This window comes from Pseudophryne corroboree, chromosome 1 (genome assembly GCF_028390025.1).
Source record: "Pseudophryne corroboree isolate aPseCor3 chromosome 1, aPseCor3.hap2, whole genome shotgun sequence".
Lineage (NCBI taxonomy): Eukaryota > Metazoa > Chordata > Amphibia > Anura > Myobatrachidae > Pseudophryne > Pseudophryne corroboree.
The window spans coordinates 266792344-266814598 of record NC_086444.1 but is presented as its reverse complement, the minus strand read 5'-3'; the positions used below and the strand labels follow the sequence as shown (position 1 = coordinate 266814598).

The following is a 22255-nucleotide window of genomic DNA, read 5'->3' as shown; positions in this document are numbered from 1 at the left end:
CAAATATTTGAGAGGGACCAGTCAAAGTACTGGGTCGAGGGGCGCAGTGCAGCTGCCATCTGCAGTTAAAAATAATCTACGGTATACTGCTACTGACCCAGGAGACAAAATTACTTTGTCCATTGTGTGTAAGCGATGGGTGTACTTTAAAAGCATAAACTGACTTTTTAATAACTATTAAGAATTCATCTATGAAACAGAAAATACTACAGTATGCATTTCTTATGACTCTTTACAATTTATCTAGTAATAAAATCTACAGTTCACCTGTCCATGGCGGTCATCACACTGAACTTCAACAGCTGTTGCTTCATATGAATTTTACCCATTGACCCACTAATCATACAGATGTTTCCACATACACCTTTCCTAAAATCCAGCCACATGACCCAATCTGACGTGCCGTGGACTCTGTAAATTAGCCACATCTTGTGATTTTTCTTAAAATATATGCTACTTTAATCTGCCACTTGTTACAAATTCTTCTAAATCAAAAAACATGTGAATCCATCCAATCGCTACCCATGGTGGAGCATCTTAGTCGTGCTAAACATCTCGTGCCATATGACACAAAAAAGTAAAGGGGATCTATAAAACCAGTAACATAAGAATTGAGATTGCAATATTTCTGTATGTCTTTTTATTTTTTTTATTTTTTTTTGTAATTTTTGCTTTAGTAATATTGATGAGCAAAACAACAACAATAATAAGAAATAAACACCAAATTTTCAACCTAGGGGAAACAGTGTTTTGGGGTATAGAATGAGTAAGAAAATGTATACAGATTAAGACACGCTCATCATAGCTTCGTCTAGGCGCAGTTTGTGCCTTGTTTGCCGTGATTCACGTGCACGCCCAGCGTGCATCTTAATCGCACCCTTGGCCATTTACTTTACATTGGAGCGGCAGTAGCTGCATTGCGGCGTGGCATGGCTCAGGTATGCATAGCTTCGCCGGTAGTGCACGTTTCCCAATCACGATGAGAGTGGCTATATCTGAATATGAGCTAAAAAGATGGACACATGATATACTCTCTGTATGTTTATAAAATACTGTACATGTTATGTTCCTAGACTGTTAAGCGGAAAAGGAGCCACTCCAGAATTAAGGAAATGACAATGTTGCATTTTCTTTTATAGTATATGACTAAGTTATTCCAGAATTTCTTGTTTACAACCTGAAACCACAGGCAGTGATGCACATATCCTGATACACTCAGCTTGCTTCTTCATGCTACCAGTACCACTAAAACTAATTACAGCGCACAGGAATTTATATTTTTATATTTATTTAAAAATACATATAAAATATATATCTCCTAACAAGCAATCCAATCTATTCCTTTATATCCATATTCTTTAAATATATTTTCAGGGTTGAGTAACCCCTGCATTACAGGTTGAACAGGAATTGTTTTAGGTAAAGTGCTTAATTAATTTGTTGTGTGTGTACAGTACAGCTAAACACATAAAATACATTCTGAAAATGTAAATCTGTTTAATTTAGTAGTCACGAAAGTAACAGATTTTATATGCAGCTGTAAGCGTGAAAGCTGTTTTTACAGATTTTAGGTCTCCTACTTGTATAAAATAAGTAGCTGCACAAGCTCATGTACAACAATTCATTTGTTTGTACTCCCATAAATGGGTTGTCTATTTTTGGAATACACCTACTATTTAGGGATCCCCCATCTAGTCCTTCAGAGAGTGTCTGTAACTCTAAAGCCCCCGTTATTATCTCCATAAGATACCCTAGTCTTCCATTTCTGACAGCATGCGGAGGAACACACTGACACACTGTACCTATCCTAGCGATTCTATTATGTAAGACGTGGGAGTGCATTGTATGTTCATAAGCAGCTCCAGTCCAAATAGCCATTTTCAACATATTTATCAACAATCCTGGAAGTTGGAATATCTGCCTAGTCATACAGTTTTATCTTTTTCAAACTCCGCACATCCCTGACTAGAAGCTGAATACACTGAAGGAAAGGAATAGATGGTCTATCTAAATAAATACCTCTGTTCTGCATAAAAAGGGCATTCTGCACCTATTTTACAGGCATTGCTTAATTGCTCACCTAGAAGTGTTCATTGTGAAAAATATACTGTAGCAATCAAATGTCACTTTACAGTTCCATTAACACCTTAGATTAATAATACTATCTTCATTGAATGTGCTGCTATTTGTCTAGCTCTTTTTGTGTTGAAGTGTGGCTCCACATGGCTCATCCACTGCATACATAGCAGTACACACCGGTTATCTGAATTGCCATGGAAATTGCAGCCTGCAGTGTCCACTTGAGAAAAAAGGATGGTATGAGTTGGAAAGGAATATATTTGCAAATAATTCAAACAGCAAATAATCCCATATAGTAGTTGTAAAATATTTTCACACATTGGAATGAATTAAGCATTTTTATCAACACAATATTACTAATTACATACGTTTCTTAGTGGAAGCTGATCTTATAGCCTTGCAACATTACCAATTGATTGGACTACTCTTCAATTTAGTTACCCATCCACTCAATCTTTATGTAGTAGTTCATTTTTATTGTTATTATTCTCACACCTGGACAGTCTTTAACAATGTAAGGTAGCTGTAAAAGGGTGTACAACTATATATAATTCTAGAATGACAATAATGATTTAGTAAATCTGTTTACACAGCTGTCTGTGAAAATGGCTGCCAGAATGGAGGGCGTTGTATCGGACCCAATCGATGCGCCTGTGTATATGGATTTACTGGTCCTCAATGTGAAAGAGGTAAGTAACATTTTTTTAATATTGGTTGTTCATTCTCTATGAAGTGAGCACTTCCTTGTGTTTCTTTTTTTAAGTTTGTTTCATATTACATTGTTTGATTTATATATACACTGTGTGCAGACATGTGTATCTGGCACTGGGGACATATCTGGCATTAGGGGGCATGTGTATCTGGCACTGGGGACATATCTGGCACTGTGTGGGGACATGTGTATCTGGCACTGTGTGGGGACGTGTATCTGGCACTGGAGCATATTTGCCACTGTGGGGAGTATATCTTTCAAGTGTATACTATGTGTTTGATTTCCAATTAACCCAACTCCAGCCATCAGCCAAAGCAAAATTTAGCATGTCTGCAAAAAATCCACCTTGTGTGCACATATATAGGGGGTGATTCAGATCTGATTGCTGGGCAGCGATTTTTGGGGACACGTGTATCTGGCATTGGGGGCATATCTGGCACTACGGGGACATGTGTATCTGGCCCTGGGGACACATCTGGCACCTGGCCCTGGGGGCATATGTGGCACTGTGTGGAGACATGTGTATCTGTCACTGGGGACAATTCTGGTACTATGGGACATGTGCATCTGGCACTGGGGACATATCTGGCATTAAGGGGGCATGTGTATCTGGCACTGGGGACATACCTGGCACTGTGTGGGGACATGTGTATCTGGCACTGGGGACATATCTGGCACTGTGTAGGGACATGTGTATCTGGCACTGGGGACATATCTGGCACTGTGTGAGGACATGTGTATCTGGCATTGGGGACATGCTGTATCTGACACTGTGTGGGGACATGTGTATCTGGCACTGGGGACATATCTGGCACTGTGTGGGGACATGTCTATCTAGCACTGGGGGCATATGTGGCACTTTGGGGACATGTGTATCTGGCATTGGCGGCATAACTGGCACTGTGTGAGGATATGTATATCTGGCATTGGGGGCATATCTGGCACTGTGTAGGTACATGTGTATCTGGCACTGGGGGCATATCTGGCACTGTGGGGACATGTGTATCTGGCACTGGGGACATATCTTGCACTGTGGGGACATGTGTATCTGGCACTGGGGACATATCTTGCACTGTGGAGACATGTGTATCTGGCACTGGGGGCATATCTGGCTCTGTGTGGGGACATGTGTATCTGACACTGGGGGCATGTCTGGCACTGTGTGAGGACATGTGTATCTGGCACTGGGGGCATATATGTATCTGGCACTGCTGGGGGCATATATGTATCTGGCACTGTGGGGACAAGTGTATATGGTGGGCATACCATGTGTATCTGGCACTCTTGCAGGGCATATCAAGTGTATCTGGCACCGCTGGGGGGCATATCATGTGTATCTGCCACTGCTGGGGGGCATATCATATGTATCTGGCACTGCTTGGGGGGGGCATATCATGTGTATCTGGCACTGCATGCGGGGCATATCGTGTGTATCTGGCACTGCTGGGGGGCATATCGTGTCTATCTGGCACTTCTGGGTGGCATATCGTGTCTAACTGGCACTGCTGGGGGGCATATCATGTATCTGGCAGTGCTGGGGGGCATATCATGTCTATCTGTCAGTGCTGGGGGGCATGTCATGTCTATCTGGCAGTGCTGGGGGGCATGTCATGTCTATCTGGCAGTGCTAGGGGGCATGCCATGTCTATCTGGAAGTGCTGGGGGGCATTTCATGTCTATCTGGCAGTGCTGGGGGGCATGTCATGTGTACCTGGCACTGCTGGGGGCATAACATGTCTATCTGACACTGCTGCGGGGCATATCATGTGTATCTGGCACTGCTGGGGAAAATGTCTTATCTATCTGGCACTGCTGGGTGTTAGGTTCCTGGTGCTCAGAACAAGGGAGATGTTGCGTAGTGAGTCCAGAGCACCAGAACGTGATGCTGAAATAAGGTGTGGTGTGGAAATAGCCCCAGCACCCTACCTCCATTGTTTCACCCGTGTGGTCAGTTCACGCCTAAGTGACTATGCTTTCTTGGGCCCATGGCAGCCGCGTTTGAAGGGCGGATTAGGTCTGCCCAACTCCGATGCCCCCAGATCTTAGAGTGAGACAAGGCGTGAACCGAGACAGGATAATAACAAGGGAACCTCTAACTAAAGCAAACAGAAGGCTGGTGGGTAATGACAACCCTAAAACTAAATATATGTGCGGCACGCCGCCAAAGGAAAAGAACAACAAAGGAAGTGCTGTCCACACGCCGACACAATACTGTTGTGTACCGGCGGTGACAGCATAAGCAGAACCCTCTGCAAAACACCAGTAACAAAATATAACCAAAGAATACTGCGGCCTAGGCCGACGGACGCGGCAATGCCGCTACTCACGGAACCGGTACAAATACTGGCAAACGGACAGGAACCCACAATGCAGCCGACACAGACTCTCAGAACCGGAGGACAGGCAGAATCCCAAACAACAGACCGGTGGACACCAAGAAGCCAGACACTCGACCAGGCACAGACAAAGCCACAGGACTTCTGGACAGGAACGCTTCACGGCAGGACACGGGATCAGACACTGGAACCGACACTGGAACCGACACTGGAACCGACACTGGAAGCAGCTAGACAGACACTGCTAGACAGGAGCTCAGGAACTGGCAGGGACTAGCTCAGAACTCAAGAACTCTGGAACTATCACCAGCGTCTGTGTATTGCACTGAGCCAGAATATAACAGAGAGTCCTAATTAATTATGTCGTGCAGCTGCCCTGCTGCACAACTGAGAGGTGCAATTAACAGACAGGTGAGGCTGAACACATGGGAACAAGCTGCAATTACACAGACTCACCACCGGCAGCAAACAAGAGTCTTCTTAAACCAGAGCAACGGGAAATCCTGGCCTGCAAGACAACTATAAACATAAAATACGGAAAACAGGAATGAACCACTACCTGTGGTTCATAACAGTACCCTCTCCTTAAGGGTGAGCTCCGAACACCCCATGACACCCAAGGGGAACATAAACAGAAGTATAACATAAAATACATAACCAAAATGCAAAACAGGAATGAGCCACAGCCGTGGCTCATAACAGTACCCCCCCCTTGAGGAGGGGTCAACGGACCCCAAAATTCAGACTTTCAAAAACAAGGGATACAAAATAAAACTGACACACTGGTCTAACAGGCAAGAAAATAGAAACAAGCTGTGGCAACAGCTTGTAACAGTGCCCCCCTTGACGGTGGCCACTGGACACAAGACAAGGAAAAAAATATATATATTTTTTTTATATAACAAGGCAAGAGTCAATAATTATTTCTTTTTCTTCTTATTATTTTTACAAAGTTCTTGAGATCTGACCAAGGTAATTCCCCAAACATTGTCTGAACTGATGGTACCTCCCAGCAAGGCTGGGTTCAAATCAGAGATTGGTTTCTTAACCTTGGGAGCTGAACTTTCAGGCAAAGTACAACTATTAGAAGAAGACAGAAAAGCACATCCTGCAGTCAAAACAATGGCCTGAGACTCTTGTGGCGAGTTTACAGTATACGGTGAACTCTCAGCAGATAAGACGGGTGACCTAGAGGAACCTGAACCAATTTCTTTGGAACCATATCTCTTAATAACTGCATCACTGACTGCTGGGGGATCCTGAAGAATGGGATCTTCAGTTTTCATTAAATTGGATGCCCACTCAAAAGGCTCCCCTCTAAAGGAATATATCAGATAGAGCACAAGGTTCTCTGAAGTGATGCCCAGAAATGGTCTAGACGACATAATGATGTAATAGTGTTTGTAAAGCGCCAGAAATTGGACTAAGTCCCCATCAAAGGTTATAGATGTTGAGATATCAACAGTCAGGATCTGCTTCCTTTTCATCTGACTGACTAGAGTGCTTTGCTAGAACCTGGTCACTACTGACCTTACTCGAGGCTGAGACTTTCTGAACCCCACCTGGGGCAGTGACTTTCTGAACCCCACCTGGTGCAGTGACTTTCTGAACCCCACCCGGGGAAGTGACTTTCTGAACCCCACCCGGGGCAGTGACTTTCTGAACTCCACCCGGGGCAGTGACTTCCTGAACCCCACCTGGGGCAGTGGCCCTCTGAACCCCACCCGGGGTAGTGACTTTCTGAACCCCACCCGGGGCAGTGGCCTTCGGGAACCCCGCTGGGGCAGTGGCCTTCGGGAACCCCGCTGGGGCAGTGGCCTTCGGGAACCCCGATGGGACCGGGCCGTCAGCCTCCCACTCTAGGACCGGGCCGTCAGCCTCCCTCTCTGGGATCGGGCCGTCAGCCTCCCTCTCTGGGACTGGGCCGTCAGCCTCCCTCTCTGGGACCGGGCCATCAGCCTCCCTCTCTGGGACCGGGCCGTCAGTCTCCCTCTCTGGGACCAGGCCGTCAGCCTCCCTCTCTGGGACCGAGCCGTCAGCCTCCCTCTCTGAGTCAATAATTATCGAAACTTCTCCCGGGACTATAACTTCCGGGACTTTTGCTGAAGCTATAACCTTCAGAACCTCCACTAACGCTATGCCTCTTGAGTCCTTTCCTGGGTAAGAGACTTCTAGATCCTTCTCTGGGGCTGTGTCTCTCGAGACCCCACTTGGGGATATTACTTCAAAGATCCCTTCTGGGGTTTTGCTTCTCGGGTTCCTTTCTAGAACTATGGTTTTAGACACCTTCTCTGGAGTTGCGCTTTTCAAGTCCCTACCTGGGGTAACAGCTTCTGAGACCCCTTCTGGTATTGACACCTGAGCTATAATATTCAATGTCCCTCTATGACCCAGAGCATCGGGTACCGCTCCAGGACTCTGGGCTTCGGGTACCGCTCCAGGACTCTAGGCATCGGGTACCGCTCCAGGACTCTGGGCATCTGGTACCGCTCCAGGACCCTGGGCATCGGGTACCGCTCCAGGACCCTGGGCATCGGGTACCACTCCAGGACCCTGGGCATCGGGCACCACTCCAGGACCCTGGGCATCGGGCACCGCTCCAGGACCCTGGGCATCGGGCACCACTCCAGGGGTTTGCAACTCTGCTTCCACAGGAAAATCAAGAGAGGAGAGAAACATTCTCCTTTGGTTCCTGAATCTATAATGGGGCTCCCTAGCCCAAGGACCCCAATTATAGGACAGAGTGCTTTTTAGTGTGGGTTGTGTGACAAGTACCTCTGCCACAGTAGAGACAGGAGTAGGTCTTGTATCCTGACTCAACTTGGCCAGAGGGCAGGACTTGTCACCACACTTTGGCTTGCGCAACTCACAGGTCTGCAGATAGTGGCCTAAACCCCCACAATATAGGCATAAATCTAAGTTTTTGCGACGCAGACGCTCCTCTTCTGAGAGCCTGGGCCGCAGAAAAATTTTAAACTTTTTCTCTCCAACTGAACCTGAGGCTTCTCTTGTCACCATATTGTGAGCAAGAGTCTCTTTAGAGGTAGATGAACTCTCAATGACTTCTGGCAAGATAAGCAAAATTTTAGTCAGAAGGTTTTGCAGTTGCTTTAAGGATTGCTGCAAAACTTCCAGTCGCTCAGGTTTCAAAGCACTGAAAGCAGAGTTCAGGGCTGAGAGAGACGCCTGCAGGGCTTGCATAGTTGGCATAGGAGGATTTTAAACTAGACAAGACAAGACTAAACTAGACTAGACAAGACAAGACAGGACTGGACTTTTTTTTTTTTTTTTTAAACTAGACAAGACAAGACTGGATTGAATTTTTAAACTAGACAAGACAAGACTGGATTTTTAAACACCGGACTTGATTCCGCACACTGAGTTCTTGACAGGACTGGATTCTAAACACCGGACTGGATTCTGCACACTGAATTCTAGACAGGACTGGATTCTGCACACCGGACTGGATTCTGCACACTGAATTCTAGACAGGACTGGATTCTAAACACCGGACTGGATTCTAAACACTGAATTCTAGACAAGACACTGGACCAAAAAAGAAAAAACTACTATGTAGCTTTGTTTCTTTTTTGTTGTATAGCTGGTGATAATGTTAGGTTCCTGGTTCTCAGAACAAGGGAGATGTTGCGTAGTGAGTCCAGAGCACCAGAACATGATGCTGAAATAAGGTGTGGTGTGGAAATAGCCCCAGCACCCTACCTCCATTGTTTCACCCGTGTGGTCAGTTCACGCCTGAGTGACTATGGTTTCTTGGGCACACGGCAGCCGCGTTTGAAGGGCGGATTAGGTCTGCCCAACTCCGATGCCCCCAGGTCTTAGAGTGAGACAAGGCGTGAACCGAGACAGGATAATAACAAGGGAACCTCTAACTAAAGCAAACAGAAGGCTAGGGGCTATTAACAACCCTAAAACTAAATATATGTGCGGCACGCCGCCAAAGGAAAAAAACAACAAAGGAAATGCTGTCCATACGCCGACACAATACTGTTGTGTACCGGCGGTGACAGCATAAGCAGAACCCTCTGCAAAACACCAGTAACAAAATATAACCAAAGAATACTGCGGCCTAGGCCGACGGACGCGGCAAAGCCGCTACACACGGAACCTGTACAAATACTGGCAAACGGACAGGAACCCCCAATGCAGCCGACACAGACTCTCAGAACCGGAGGACAGGCAGAATCCCAAACGACAGACCGGTGGACACCAAGAAGCCAGACACTCGACCAGGCACAGACAAAGCCACAGGACTTCTGGACAGGAACGCTTCACGGCAGGACACAGGATCAGACACTGGAACCGACACTGGAACAGACACTGGAACCGACACTGGAAGCAGCTAGACAGACACTGCTAGACAGGAGCTCAGGAACTGGCAGGGACTAGCTCAGAACTCAAGAACTCTGGAACTATCACCAGCGTCTGTGTATTGCACTGAGCCAGAATATAACAGAGAGTCCTAATTAATTATGTCGTGCAGCTGCCCTGCTGCACAACTGAGAGGTGCAATTAACAGACAGGTGAGGCTGAACACATGGGAACAAGCTGCAATTGCACAGACTCACCACCGGCAGCAAACAAGAGTCCTCTTAAACCAGAGCAACGGGAAATCCTGGCCTGCAAGACAACTATAAACATAAAATACGGAAAACAGGAATGAACCACTACCTGTGGTTCATAACACTGGGGAGCATGTCATGTCTATCTGGCACTGCACTGCTGGGGGGCATGTCATGTCTATCTGGCACTGCACTACTAGGGTCATTATGTGTATCTGGCACTATGCTGGAGACATTATGTGTAAGGAACACTACTATGGCTGTTATTTGTAAGGCTGCTAATTGTGTGTGTAGAGTAGGTGTGAAAAGATATTTATTTATAGTTTGATAATATGAAGTTGCCACACCCACTTTTAGGCACGTGCATGGGGGAGGTGCTTCGACATTTTCTCGCTCGGGGTGCTAGTAGGCCTGGAGCTGGCCCTGCGCCTACTGGGGGAGTGCATTTTTGTGCAATCCTATGTGTAGCAGAGCTGCACAAACTTATTTTGTGCAGTTTCTGCGCAGCCCAGGACTTACTTATCCAGTGCGATGAGAACAGGCTGTTTGGGACCGGAGCTAACGTCAGACACCCTCCCTGAAAACGCTTGAGCCTGCCTGTGTTTTTCCGGACACTCCCTGAAAACGTTCCGTTGCCACCCACAGACTGCCACCCACAGTGCCTGTCAATCTCCGCAGGGTGCCGATGCCCGTTTCAGCCGTGTGATGCACCGGCGCAGTGCGGTGCATACGCATGCGCAGTTCGGAGCTGATTGCCTGCTGTGCGAAAATGCACAGCAGCGATCAGATCTGAATTAGGCCCATAGTTACATTACATTGCAACAGCTTTCGCATATTTGTTTGCTTTCATTATATGACAGGTACCTAATTTCTCTGGGATCTATTCATCAAGGTTTTCAGCACCCTTTAATCAAGTGGAAATAACAGTTATGCTTTCCACAATCATTGCATACCGCTCTCTCCATACAATGTATGGTGACATCACAATTATTATAGCTAATGCCATCTTCAAAGAGCCATCAAAGTGTGAACCAGGATCTTAACAGATCCCTTCGCTATCTCCGGCTCTTTTACTGTGCATGCCTGACTTAATATTTCAGGAGCGCTGCGGAGACATGACCTGGCAATGTAAACTTACACCACCGCGACCAGTTGTGAAAGTGCAGGGTTTACCATTCACCAGGACTGCTGCTTACTGGAGCAGCTGTGCCAGCATAACTAAACTGGTAAATAAGCCACGAATAACATTCATAAGCGCCATTCTCTGTGGCAATAAAGACTCTATTTTTTTCACGGGCCTCTCCAATGTTAATAAATTGTCCTCTTTGTCACAGATTCAAAGTTGAGAATCTTAATAATAAATATACCATGTTGGATAATAAAATCAGAATTCACTTTAAGAATAGTACAAAGGAACAGCTTTATGGCAGATATCAGTGAGGCTGTTAGCGTGTCTGAACGAAGGAAAGCTGGAGCCATGAAATAAAAGAGATCTAGATTGAACATGTATTGAAAAAAATGGATTTATTCATTTAGCGCCAACAAAAACACCTCTATAAGTTACTACATTTTGTCTGTAAATATTGGCTGACTGCAGACACACATAGCGTACAAGTTGTTAAATTCAGAATGATCACATTCTGTTGTGTCTGAAGAAGTAAAACCTACTGCTGTGCTACTTACCTTATCTTTCATATAAAAAGCCTATCTGACTTATTTCTTAATTGTGAAAATAATATACGTAATAAGCTCTTGTCTCATAAAATAACATTATTTCTGACATGCCTTGTACAAATTATTAATGCCTACAAGACAATTTTATTTGGCCAGTGGGGGCAATATGTCATTAGGATGATACTTGGTTTTATCTTAAGAAAGTAAGCAGTTCACTCCTGGCTAGATACTGTATGTTCAAACATCTCAAACCGGTTTGAAAATCATATTTGAATTCTAATTTGTTCAGGTTTCATTTGTCTGTGAACACTAATTTTAAATTGTACTTTCATATTTGTGGCTCGCATTCACTGTTGCCGCTCCTGTACCAAGCTCATGTTAAAACTGGAGTTCTTTTATTTAAATAAATAAATAAATCTAAACGATCATTTTAAGTAATGCAAGTATTTACATGTTTCTTTTTAATAAAAGTAAGAATGGTATTGTGTTTGCAGTTTCCAATTAAAAAAAAAAAATCTAGATTATGTGAAAAACATCTCAAACATGTGCTAACCAGCCCAAACAGTGTTGAAAGGCTTGAATATGGTTGAATCTCTTCTTTCTCTGACGTCCTAGTGGATGCTGGGAACTCCGAAAGGACCATGGGGAATAGCGGGCTCCGAAGGAGGCTGGGCCCAGTCTCCTGCGGAGCCGCTATTCCCCATGGTCCTTACGGAGTTCCCAGCATCCACTACGGACTACGAGAAATAGAATTATCGGTAAGTAAATTCTTATTTTCTCTGACGTCCTAGTGGATGCTGGGAACTCCGTAAGGACCATGGGGAATAGCGGCTCCGCAGGAGACTGGGCCCAGCCTCCTTCGGAGCCCGCTATTCCCCATGGTCCTTTCGGAGTTCCCAGCATCCACTACGGACTACGAGAAATAGAATTACCGGTGAGTAAATTCTTATTTTCTTAATCCATTCCAAAATCATTTAGAAAGTTTATCGACTTTCTAAATAATTGACTGCACCGGTTTGAGAATCAAACCATAACCAGTTCAACTTCTGGTGAAACACACCCAAATACATCTATGGGGGGTATTCAATTGAGGTCGGAAACTGCCGTCTTGCCGGAAAAATGGCAGTTTACGACTATTTTAGGTCAGAAGGGGTTCCGACCTATTCAGTCGGGTGGCTTTTTTTCCGACAAGATGGGAATTCAGACTTGTCAGAAAACACGTGGATCAGCGGATTAGCCGCAGATCCACGTGTTTTCCGCAGCCAAATCTGACAGGTTTTGGCCCTGGTTCCGACAATGTCAATCTGACTTTAAAAAAGTCAGGTTGGCATTGTTGGGAACGGCCAAATCAAATACTCTATTGAATACACCCCCTAAAGGTAGAACAAAACCATTTTGTGGCTGAGGCTGCAAGTACAAAATGGCTTTTATTATTGCTTAAACAAAGCAACATAATACATACTTTTAACCTAATATCAATTTCCAAGTGTGAAACCACTAATTCACGCAGTGGAGGAAAAATATTTGCTGTGTCCCAAATCCATTAAGCCAAATTCAGACTCAGACTGGCCAGTAAATGTACTCATGAATCCTCTCTTGGGACACAACATAAATTAGCCATTTTCAACACAAAATAACATAGGAAAAGTTTGTAAAGTGGTCTGTGTGCAAATCACCAAAGGAGTCTGGAGAGCTGCAGAAGTGTGTCTTTAATACCTTCAACTCCTACTGAACAACAGATGCAGCAGTACTTGCTGTGTAACAAAAACTCCCTGTATGACAAGTGGGTAGCAGTAATGCAACCCACATACAGCATACATCTACAAACTGTTGTTTCTGTATAATCTGCACAAAATAAATAGCCTAATAAGTTCAAATTTTTGTATATTTATGTATTATATATATGTGCTATAGAATATATTTGTTTTATCTATACAGTGGGCCCTTGCAAATAGATTACTGGTGGACCCTGCATATAGTATATCAGCATGGCATCGATTCAGACAACCACCATTACTATGCCTTATTAACGATGAGATACAAAGTACATTGCTCATTATCTTTTCTAATCAATAGTTGATTCAGAGTCTGTAATTTTGCCTTCAGCATCTACTGGAGCCCTGTTTCTGTTCACTTCTGGATTGTGAAATTCTGTAATCTTCAGCTTTTCAACAGAGGCATATTTCTTAATTTTGAACACATGTAATTTCCCTGCAGAAGGCCTCTTCTGCTTTGCTGAATCCTGACTAGTTGTTCAGCTATCTGAGGTCCTCGCAGACTAATTTCCGGGCTGGAGACAGAAGGCTGAGCAGTAACTAATGGCTGGCAAGATTACAGAAGCTGCAGACTTACCTCCGTGTAACATGAAAACAGTGCATGCTTTTCTGCTAGTAATATTTTTCATTGAACTGCATAATAATCACTGTTTGTGTTGAACGTTAGGGGACTTGCAAAGGTCAGGATTTAGTTTATACTAAAAGTTGACACTAAGTACACCAGCTTATCTTAATTTTAAGCAAACATTTTAGGGAAATTAAATGTAATTAATCCTCCAATATTAGCTTACCCCAAAGGCACATATTTTTACATTATGCATATTAAATGTAAAGTATGCCTAAAATTATAGCGCTTATATTGATTACTATCTTTTTTTTTGTAATCCTACAGTATGTCCTTCTACAGACAGATTAATGAGAGTACATTATAGACCCATTATTATTGGCATTGCTGTGTCTGGTTTAATATAATGTAATAGTTTTCTTTTAGTTTTTTGGCTCTGCGTTATAGGTGGAAATGGATTTCATCTTGTAATAATAGTTAATTCAAATTAAATATAATAATTGTATATGACCACATTTTCCTAGATACTGAAGATTTGAAGTCATATACCCTGTGGCCATTGTGAAGTTCTGTGAATGCATCAGTTATATCAGCATATTGGTGCAATATTTCTATGTGTGAAGACCCAAACAAGCACGATTATTAAGAACAATTAACCCACATATCCGGTCAGCAGGTGACTGTGGTCAACCTGTGTATGCGGTCATCTCCTGATAACACTAACAGGCCTTATGGAATATGGGGTCTATTTACTAATCTTTGGATGGAGATAATGTGGACGGAGATAAAGTACCACCCAATCAGCTCCTAACTGCCGTGCCACAGGCTGTGTTTAAAACATGGCCGTTATGAGCTGATTGGCTGGTACTTTATCTCTGCCCACTTTATCTCCATCCAAGGCTTAGTAAATAGACTCCATGGTCACTAAACCAAGTACCGAATCACTGGGTCTGTATAATGGGTGGCTAACTGGAAAGGATCATAAATGACTAGAACTATTATAAACAGCAGAATTGTCCTGACATCTTAAGTGTTTTAGAAGGTTCCAGCCTTATATCCATGGACCCAGATTTTTCTGGTATAGGGGACAAGTGATCTGACCTTTGTTATGGATGTGGGTAATTTGACCCTCCATTGTGTTGTTTGAGCTTTAGGCTTGCCACATATTTTAATTTTAAATCCATAGATTACTTTCTTCAATTTAGGATTCCTACCAAATTTGTTCCTCCAGATACACAAACATGTATAACCCACGGACTCTACATTATTGCTATGTCTCTATTTATATTAAGAGTTCAGGACTTTTTATCTTGAATACTACTAGTACTATGTTGTGTGATTAACTCTTTCGACCATCATTAATTACTTTACAGAATAGAGGCACTGTTCCCTTGAAACATAAGTTGTCCATCAGGGAAATTCCAATAAAGGAGTTTTCTGGGTCCTGAAACACGGTCTCCTGTGACCCCTGCCTTTTGCTTGATACAGCTGCCTCTCAACTTAGGGATACAGTGGCTCCTTAAAGAGGCTTATCGTAAATCTGACAGTGATACATTGATTGTGATGATGTGTACAATGCGATTGGATGAGTGTTTAGGCAATTAGGTCTAGTGCTCCATATTATTTTAAACAGTGCATTGGACCCACAGAGGGTACAGTATTTCTTTAGTAAGCCCTTTAATTTTCACATAATATCTATTCTTGTCATCTATGTTTTGTACAACAGGTAAAGAACACACAAAACCACAGTAGAATATTTTTTCTTTTATTCGTTAAACCCAAACTATTTTATACTCAAATTTGTGGTCCAGAGATCGTGGTTTCACTTGGCAGCTGAACAATAATTAGAAATAAATGTGTTTTCTTGAGTGTGATGCAAGTACATTGTTATGTGTTACTATAGATAAAAGAACTTGAATGTCAGAAGAAAGTTAAGAGAAGCATTTTCCATGAAAGTAAACAAATCTCCTAGCTTGGAAAAAAAACAAAAACAGTAAAATTCTCCATATTGGCTCCTTTTTTTCTGTTTAAGGCATATGGCATGCAAAGACAATTTAGAGCTGTGTCACTGATTTTCTGGACTCTTATGTAAACCGTGCTTCAGTTACTTCTTATTTGTAGAACAATATGAAATATCCAAAGTTTCTTTATATATATATTGTAACATTTGAAAGGTGCGTTTGAATGGAGCCTGAGTGCCGTGTTGTATCTAATCATCATCCTCTGATTGCTCAAGCAATCAGATCTTTGAAATATTCACAGCAGCTCAGAGAAAAGATAAATGATTATGGGCCTGATTCTGATTTGGAAGTAATGAAAAAAAAAAAAGCAAGTAACTGCGTACCTGGGAAAAACCATGTTGCACTGTAGGTGGGGCAGATGTAAAATGTGCAGATAGATTTAAGTTTGGGTGGGGTGTGTTCAAACTGAAATCTAAATTGTAGTGTAAACATAAAGCTACATACAAAAGCCGACAGTGTTTACCCTGCACAGAAGAAATATAAATGCATTTATACCCTGCACAGAAAAAATATAAATGTATTTACACCCCTTGCATTGCAACATGTTTTGTTCCAAATAGAAAGTTAACTGCTTTTTTTTGCTTTATTTCCAAATCTGAATCAGGCCCTATGTGTATATCTCGTGGCAGGCAAAGGCCTGTCCCTGGATGTACGTGATTATGGTAGTGAGGACAAGACTGCATGTGTCATTAATGGGAAAGAGTTATTATTTTCGGTAGGGCTCCTTTCAAACCAGTGCATGACGATTGTTGTGTCAACCGCAAAACTATGGAACAAAGTTCATACATAAAACTTTTTTACTAGAAATCATGAAGCATTATTCTAAAGTGTTTAATATATTATTTTGTTGTGATTTGCTATTTAACACAGTGAAATTGCATTACTAAAACTTTGAGCAAATGGTTCTCAGGATTAAATGTCCTGTTGGCTTATACAGTAAATTGTAAAATACAATCCCCCTTGCCCCCCCCCCCCTAGTCCTGCAATGTAATGCATCAAATAGCAGACGGGGGTCTCCAAGGAAGGCAGGTATGGTGCATACATTTAGTAATGTGATAAATTTATCCAGTCGTAGATTATAATAAGAGCATGCTTGCCTTCTCTTCCGGAATATCTGTGGAACGAATTTGTGGCAGAGTCTGCCATATCCCGGTGCTTTCTGGGTAAGTGGGCAAGGCAAGGGGCCGAACGATTTGCTATGAATCCTGTTATTATGGCCCCACCCCCAGCGACATTTTGATGAAATTTGCAGCAAACAGTCATGGGCAAGGGATGATTGAACTTGCTTTGCCCCATCCCCAAGCAGCCCACCTGCACTTTCCAATGACGACAAGTATGAATAAGGGTGGATGGAATGAGAGGCATTACAAATGAGCTGAATAACCCAGTCTCTTTATTTCAGGGCCTATTTTGTTTTCTAAAAAAGATTTAATATATTTTTATTTTTTTTATAGATTAGGGGTATGAGATTTCATTTAATTGCTGTTTGGCACCAATCTTGTTTGCCTTGGTGCATTTTTGAGGAGTGTTTAGGTTCAGAGCACCTTCTCATATTAAATCCTCATCTCCTGCACATCCGTGTACAGGTATATCTGATTGTAGTGGACAGGGGAAGAGGCAGACTGGCCCACAGGGGTACGGAGGAAACCCCTCGGTGGTCTAGTGATCAGGTTCCAGACAATGTTCTTGAATTACACATTGTACATATGTTACCTTATACTGCACCGGACTACAGATATGTCCACATACATCTTTGCTATATCCCACCATGTATGGCACAGTTTTTCATGCCATAGACTTAGATATATAGCCATGCCTTGTGATTTTTCTTAATTTGCCTCTTTAATATGTTACTTTATACATATTCTATTATGGCAAACAAAAATGTTAAAATTCATCTACTCGCTACTCGTAAAAAACAGCTTAGCTGTGTTTTGCATTTTGTGCCAAATTTGTAAAAAAGCAAAGATGTAAGTGGACACATCTGTATGATGTATTCTCTACAGTGCATTGCCAATATTTATCTGGTACATTATCATGCGCGCACTAGCAGTATTTATATATTTGTCAAGGGGTCCAGCCCATGCACTCACTAATGGTTAGGCAAACCAATGTAGCGGCTGGCCACACCCCATCTGGGGACTGACTACACCCCTAAACATGGGCCCCTCCCACGGCATTCCTCGGTGGGCCCTTCATGCCCCAGTCCGACACTGGGCAGGGATATAAGAATGCAAAGCATTTGCTCCCAGCAGCACATAGTATTTTAGTAGTGGAATGTGCCGATGTTGCTGCTTTTTCTACTCTCTGTCATCATGAGGGGTAATTTACAGTTGCATATATTTTGGAGACCTGCATCTGCACAAATACTTGATATACTGACCAAAGTTAATGAAATGAAACCATATTTAGAGTTATGGTTAGACGTATCTTAACTCTAAAAAGCAGATGTAACCAATGCACTAGTTAGTACTTGTATGATAAGCATAGAACTTTAATTTTCTATCTCTGCAATAAAAAAGTAACTTCCAAAATGCATATTTCAGATGTTTCTCTAACTCTAAATATACTTGCAGCTCATGTTGATCATGATTAGTGTAACGCATATACTCTACCTTGCCTGCAAACCCCTTGTGGAATTCTAGGCACCCTGCACAAATGAAGGAGTACAGCTTTGGCCATTCTGTGTCATAAATGAGGCCCTGTGTTTTCAGCTGTTTATCCTTTCTTGGCTATTCCTCATCAGTCTCCTACTAATCTCTTTTGCAGGGTTATAGCAACACCATGTTTAGGGCTCAGAAGAACTCTGCGCTGCCCAGTTTTCTCTCTCCCCTGCAATGCATCAACAGACAGGACGGATGTTACAGCCAGGGTTACCTATAACAATTATGGGCACACTAGCAAATGTTCATTCATCCTTGATAGATGAGTTTGAAAAACATAGGAGTAATAAATAAATCTAGGAAAAGCTCAGCTCAACAGCAGTTATTTAATTAAAAGAAATACAAATAATATAATAAAATAGTAAATAAAAAATATAACTATAAAATGTAAAAGTTTCACTAAAGTATAATCAAATAATAATAGTCTTATGTTCCAGATCAACAGAGATTAAATATAAAAACTGCATGTGATCAAACTTGATTCTGTTCAGATGTGTGCACAAAAATATACAGATATAAAGTACAGAAACACTAATGCAGCTGGAACAATGTTACTCACCACCTGGACGGGATGTAATGAAGTCCGAGTTCAGCGCTGTGTGGGATGCCGGTCGAACGCGGATGTATTTTTAAAGGGGCGATCATATACAAGGCATGGTTTAGTCTTGTAAATGATTGCCCCTTTAAAAAAAAGGCTGAGTTCGGCCAGCACCCCACACGGCCGCCGAACATGGACTTCACTACATCCCGGCCACTATGTTTTGAAAATGACCAGCTGCTAATGTATATTCAGAAAATAGGATGGAATAGTAGCAGTGTTTTGTATAATTAGAGAAAACGCAAGGAGAGGGGAAGAATCAGAGAAGAATACAGGGGAGAAAGGAAGAGTAAAGAATAAGGAAAGAAGGGGACGAAGCAGAGAAAGAAAGTTAATGGCATAAGGTGACCAAAGTGAACAGTTTGGATATTTGTGCTCTTTTGGTTTGTGTAGCCCAGGGGCGGTAGCTGATATCATATAGCTATTATCATAAGCTGGGCACACAGTAGATGATGAGTAAATAACACAATGATTTCCCTTGAACTCCTGGACAAATGATATGTTCACACACACTGTGCAATCTTACAAACGACTGAACAATATATCGCGCATCATTCAGTAGTTTGGTCGTTAACGATAAATCAGGTATATATGTAGGTAGAGTGTACACATCACAACAGAAGATTTGCTCAAAATTGTTATCGATATTGTCAGATCTGCCTACACTGCAGGTAGATGAGACAATGTGATGCACAACACACACATGGGAGCGTGTGATAGTACATACACACTGGATGATGTGGACAAATTGTCGTTCCGACTCGTCTCAAAACGACAAATCATCCTATTTATCATCTCATATGTAGCCTAACCAGCTTTAGACTTTCTCTAAGAAAGTTTGATGGTAGTTTGCTTCTTGTTGCTGACTCCCCTGTAGAGTTCACCCAGGGATCCCGATGCTCCCGAACATAGGAGCAGTGATGGGTGCTCGTTACCACCACGCAGCTGCTTAATTATTGTCACTATGGGGGTAATTCCAAGTTGATCGCAGCAGGAAATTTTTTAGCAGTTCGGCAAAACCATGTGCACTGCAGGGGGGGCAGATGTAACATGTGCAGAGAGAGTTATATTTGGGTGGGGTGTGTTCAATCTGCAATCTAAATTGCAGTATAAAAATAAAGCAGCCAGTATTTACCCTGCACAGAAACAAAATAACCCACCCAAATCTAACTCTCTATGCACATGTTATATCTGCCCCCCCTGCAGTGCACATGGTTTTGCCCAACTGCTAAAAAAATTCCTGCTGCGATCAACTTGGAATTACCCCCTATGTGATGAACCCAGCTCACAGCCAGAATTACTTTACAAAAACTTGAACCAACTGCGAATGCCAGATAGACCCCTGACATGTGATTCCCTGTTCCTCCATTTTCCTCCCTGTGAGCGGCGATGGTTACAGCATGAATTTTCTAACATTTTTCAGTACAGTATATGTATGTCCCATTGTCATTAAGAAAGGTGATCTAACATCAGACAAATCATCCAACAGTTTACTTGAAATATAGTGATTAGTCATCTAAAAATATGCTTAGTGTAGGTCTTGACAAATAATGTAGGAGTTTGGAGCAGTATTTTGAATCAAAGTATTTGCAAGAGTAGTTTCATGTAACATATACAGTACTAGCCTTTATCCCCTTCAGTGCAGTAAGCCCCTTTATAGTCCTCCTCAGATCCTCCCTCCTCCCTTGTGTATGCACCTGCTGATAACTATTACAGCTACAGTGGTTCAGGTTGATAAGACGGAGTGCAATTATAATAAGCTGCTCTCACTCCTACAGTGAAGCCCTGCTTCTAAAGTCATCAGGGTTTTCCAGGACATGGAAACGTGGCTCTGACTGCTGTAAGAGGGCAGAAAGAGGGAAAAGCTGTACTTGCCAGGTTAAAAAAATAAATGTTGCTATGGTAACCTGGCTGCCAGGATTTGCCCAACCCAGGGCTGCAAAGAACAAGACAATTAAAAAATTATTATAATGATTATAATAATCTAAACTAAGTATACTCAGGAACCAGTAAAAGAACATGGAAAGGTTCAAAAATAATTTTCCTGTTCACATCAGTTTCCTACAATTCTAAAAATAGTGAATGCGCTCTTAATGTGATAATTGTGCTGACAGACTGCTATAAGTGACACATTTTTGTGTTTGATTTGTTTCTGTTCTTACATCTAACTGTTTAATACATATGGTTCAGCTACTGTTGCAGTTGTAGTATTAATTAAGATCCAGACATCACAGAATTGCTTTAATATAGTCTGTCTGCTCATAGCTGGCATAAACCTATAAAAGAAATAGATGTTCACATTTTAGAATATTTATGGTTGGAAAGTTCTCCATTCAGGCCATCTGCAAAGAATATTATATGTACATTTGGAATGAAATACAGTGCAATGGAAACAGTGCCGTTTCTGCAGTCTACTAGCAGTTTCTTTAAGGCGATTGCTAAAAAGAGTGTGTTTTACATCTATACCATCTAATTAATATGAATTGGGATAATTAGAGGTCAAATACTGATATTAATCACTTCTCTTGAGTAATGATGATAGCAAGTACGTATATTTAGCTGGGTAATCTGAAGATTATATATTACAGAAATGCTACATGTCAATATTCTGCAGGTTCAACAGAAACTCTGCCTGTTATAAGAATATAATAATGACAATTTACATAATCAGAGGGGGATAAGAGTTGGTTAATGATGAGATCTTGAGTAGGCCCTTGCTTGGACGTCTGATGGGTGAAATGATACTTGACAAAAAACAAAACAAGTAGGACTTTGTGTAGTCTTGGCACGCACTCCCTATTTCAGTCTGTGGACACTAGCTGGAGGCAGGTTGAGTTCTTGTTCCTCAGGGCTGCTTGGCAGTAAAGACTCACACATTGGGCAGGGTGGAAAGAAAATGGAAACCTGTGGCATTCAAGGAATAACGTTGCTCACTGTGGCAGCAAAGGAATCACTGGATTAAGCTTTCCAGATCAATGGCAAATAGGATTATTGCTGTAGTGGAATTAGGGCCTTATTCAGGTTGCATCGCTATCACGATGCAACCACAATTAGCCCTAGATAGCGCCAATGCAGTTATGGTCATTTGACACAGTTTCCTGACCTCACTTTGGCCGCATCTTAACAATGTGAGACTTTAGATGCCATTTTATACATTTATTTAATATATTTATATTGATCTGGATACTAAGTTGCTAATTAATTACCTTGTTGGTATGTGCACAGGAACCGGCAAGGATGCCGTATCTCCCT

General features: G+C 42.4%; 1 protein-coding gene across 1 annotated transcript in view; it reads left to right on the top strand.

Moving 5' to 3' along the window:
• FBN2 (fibrillin 2) overlaps positions 1 to 22255 on the top strand; it is a 384738-nt gene that overhangs the window by 56891 nt on the left and 305592 nt on the right. The window contains exon 5 of the mRNA XM_063964252.1: positions 2673 to 2768. Coding sequence (XP_063820322.1) covers positions 2673 to 2768 — 96 coding nt within the window. The remainder of the gene's footprint in view (positions 1 to 2672; positions 2769 to 22255) is intronic.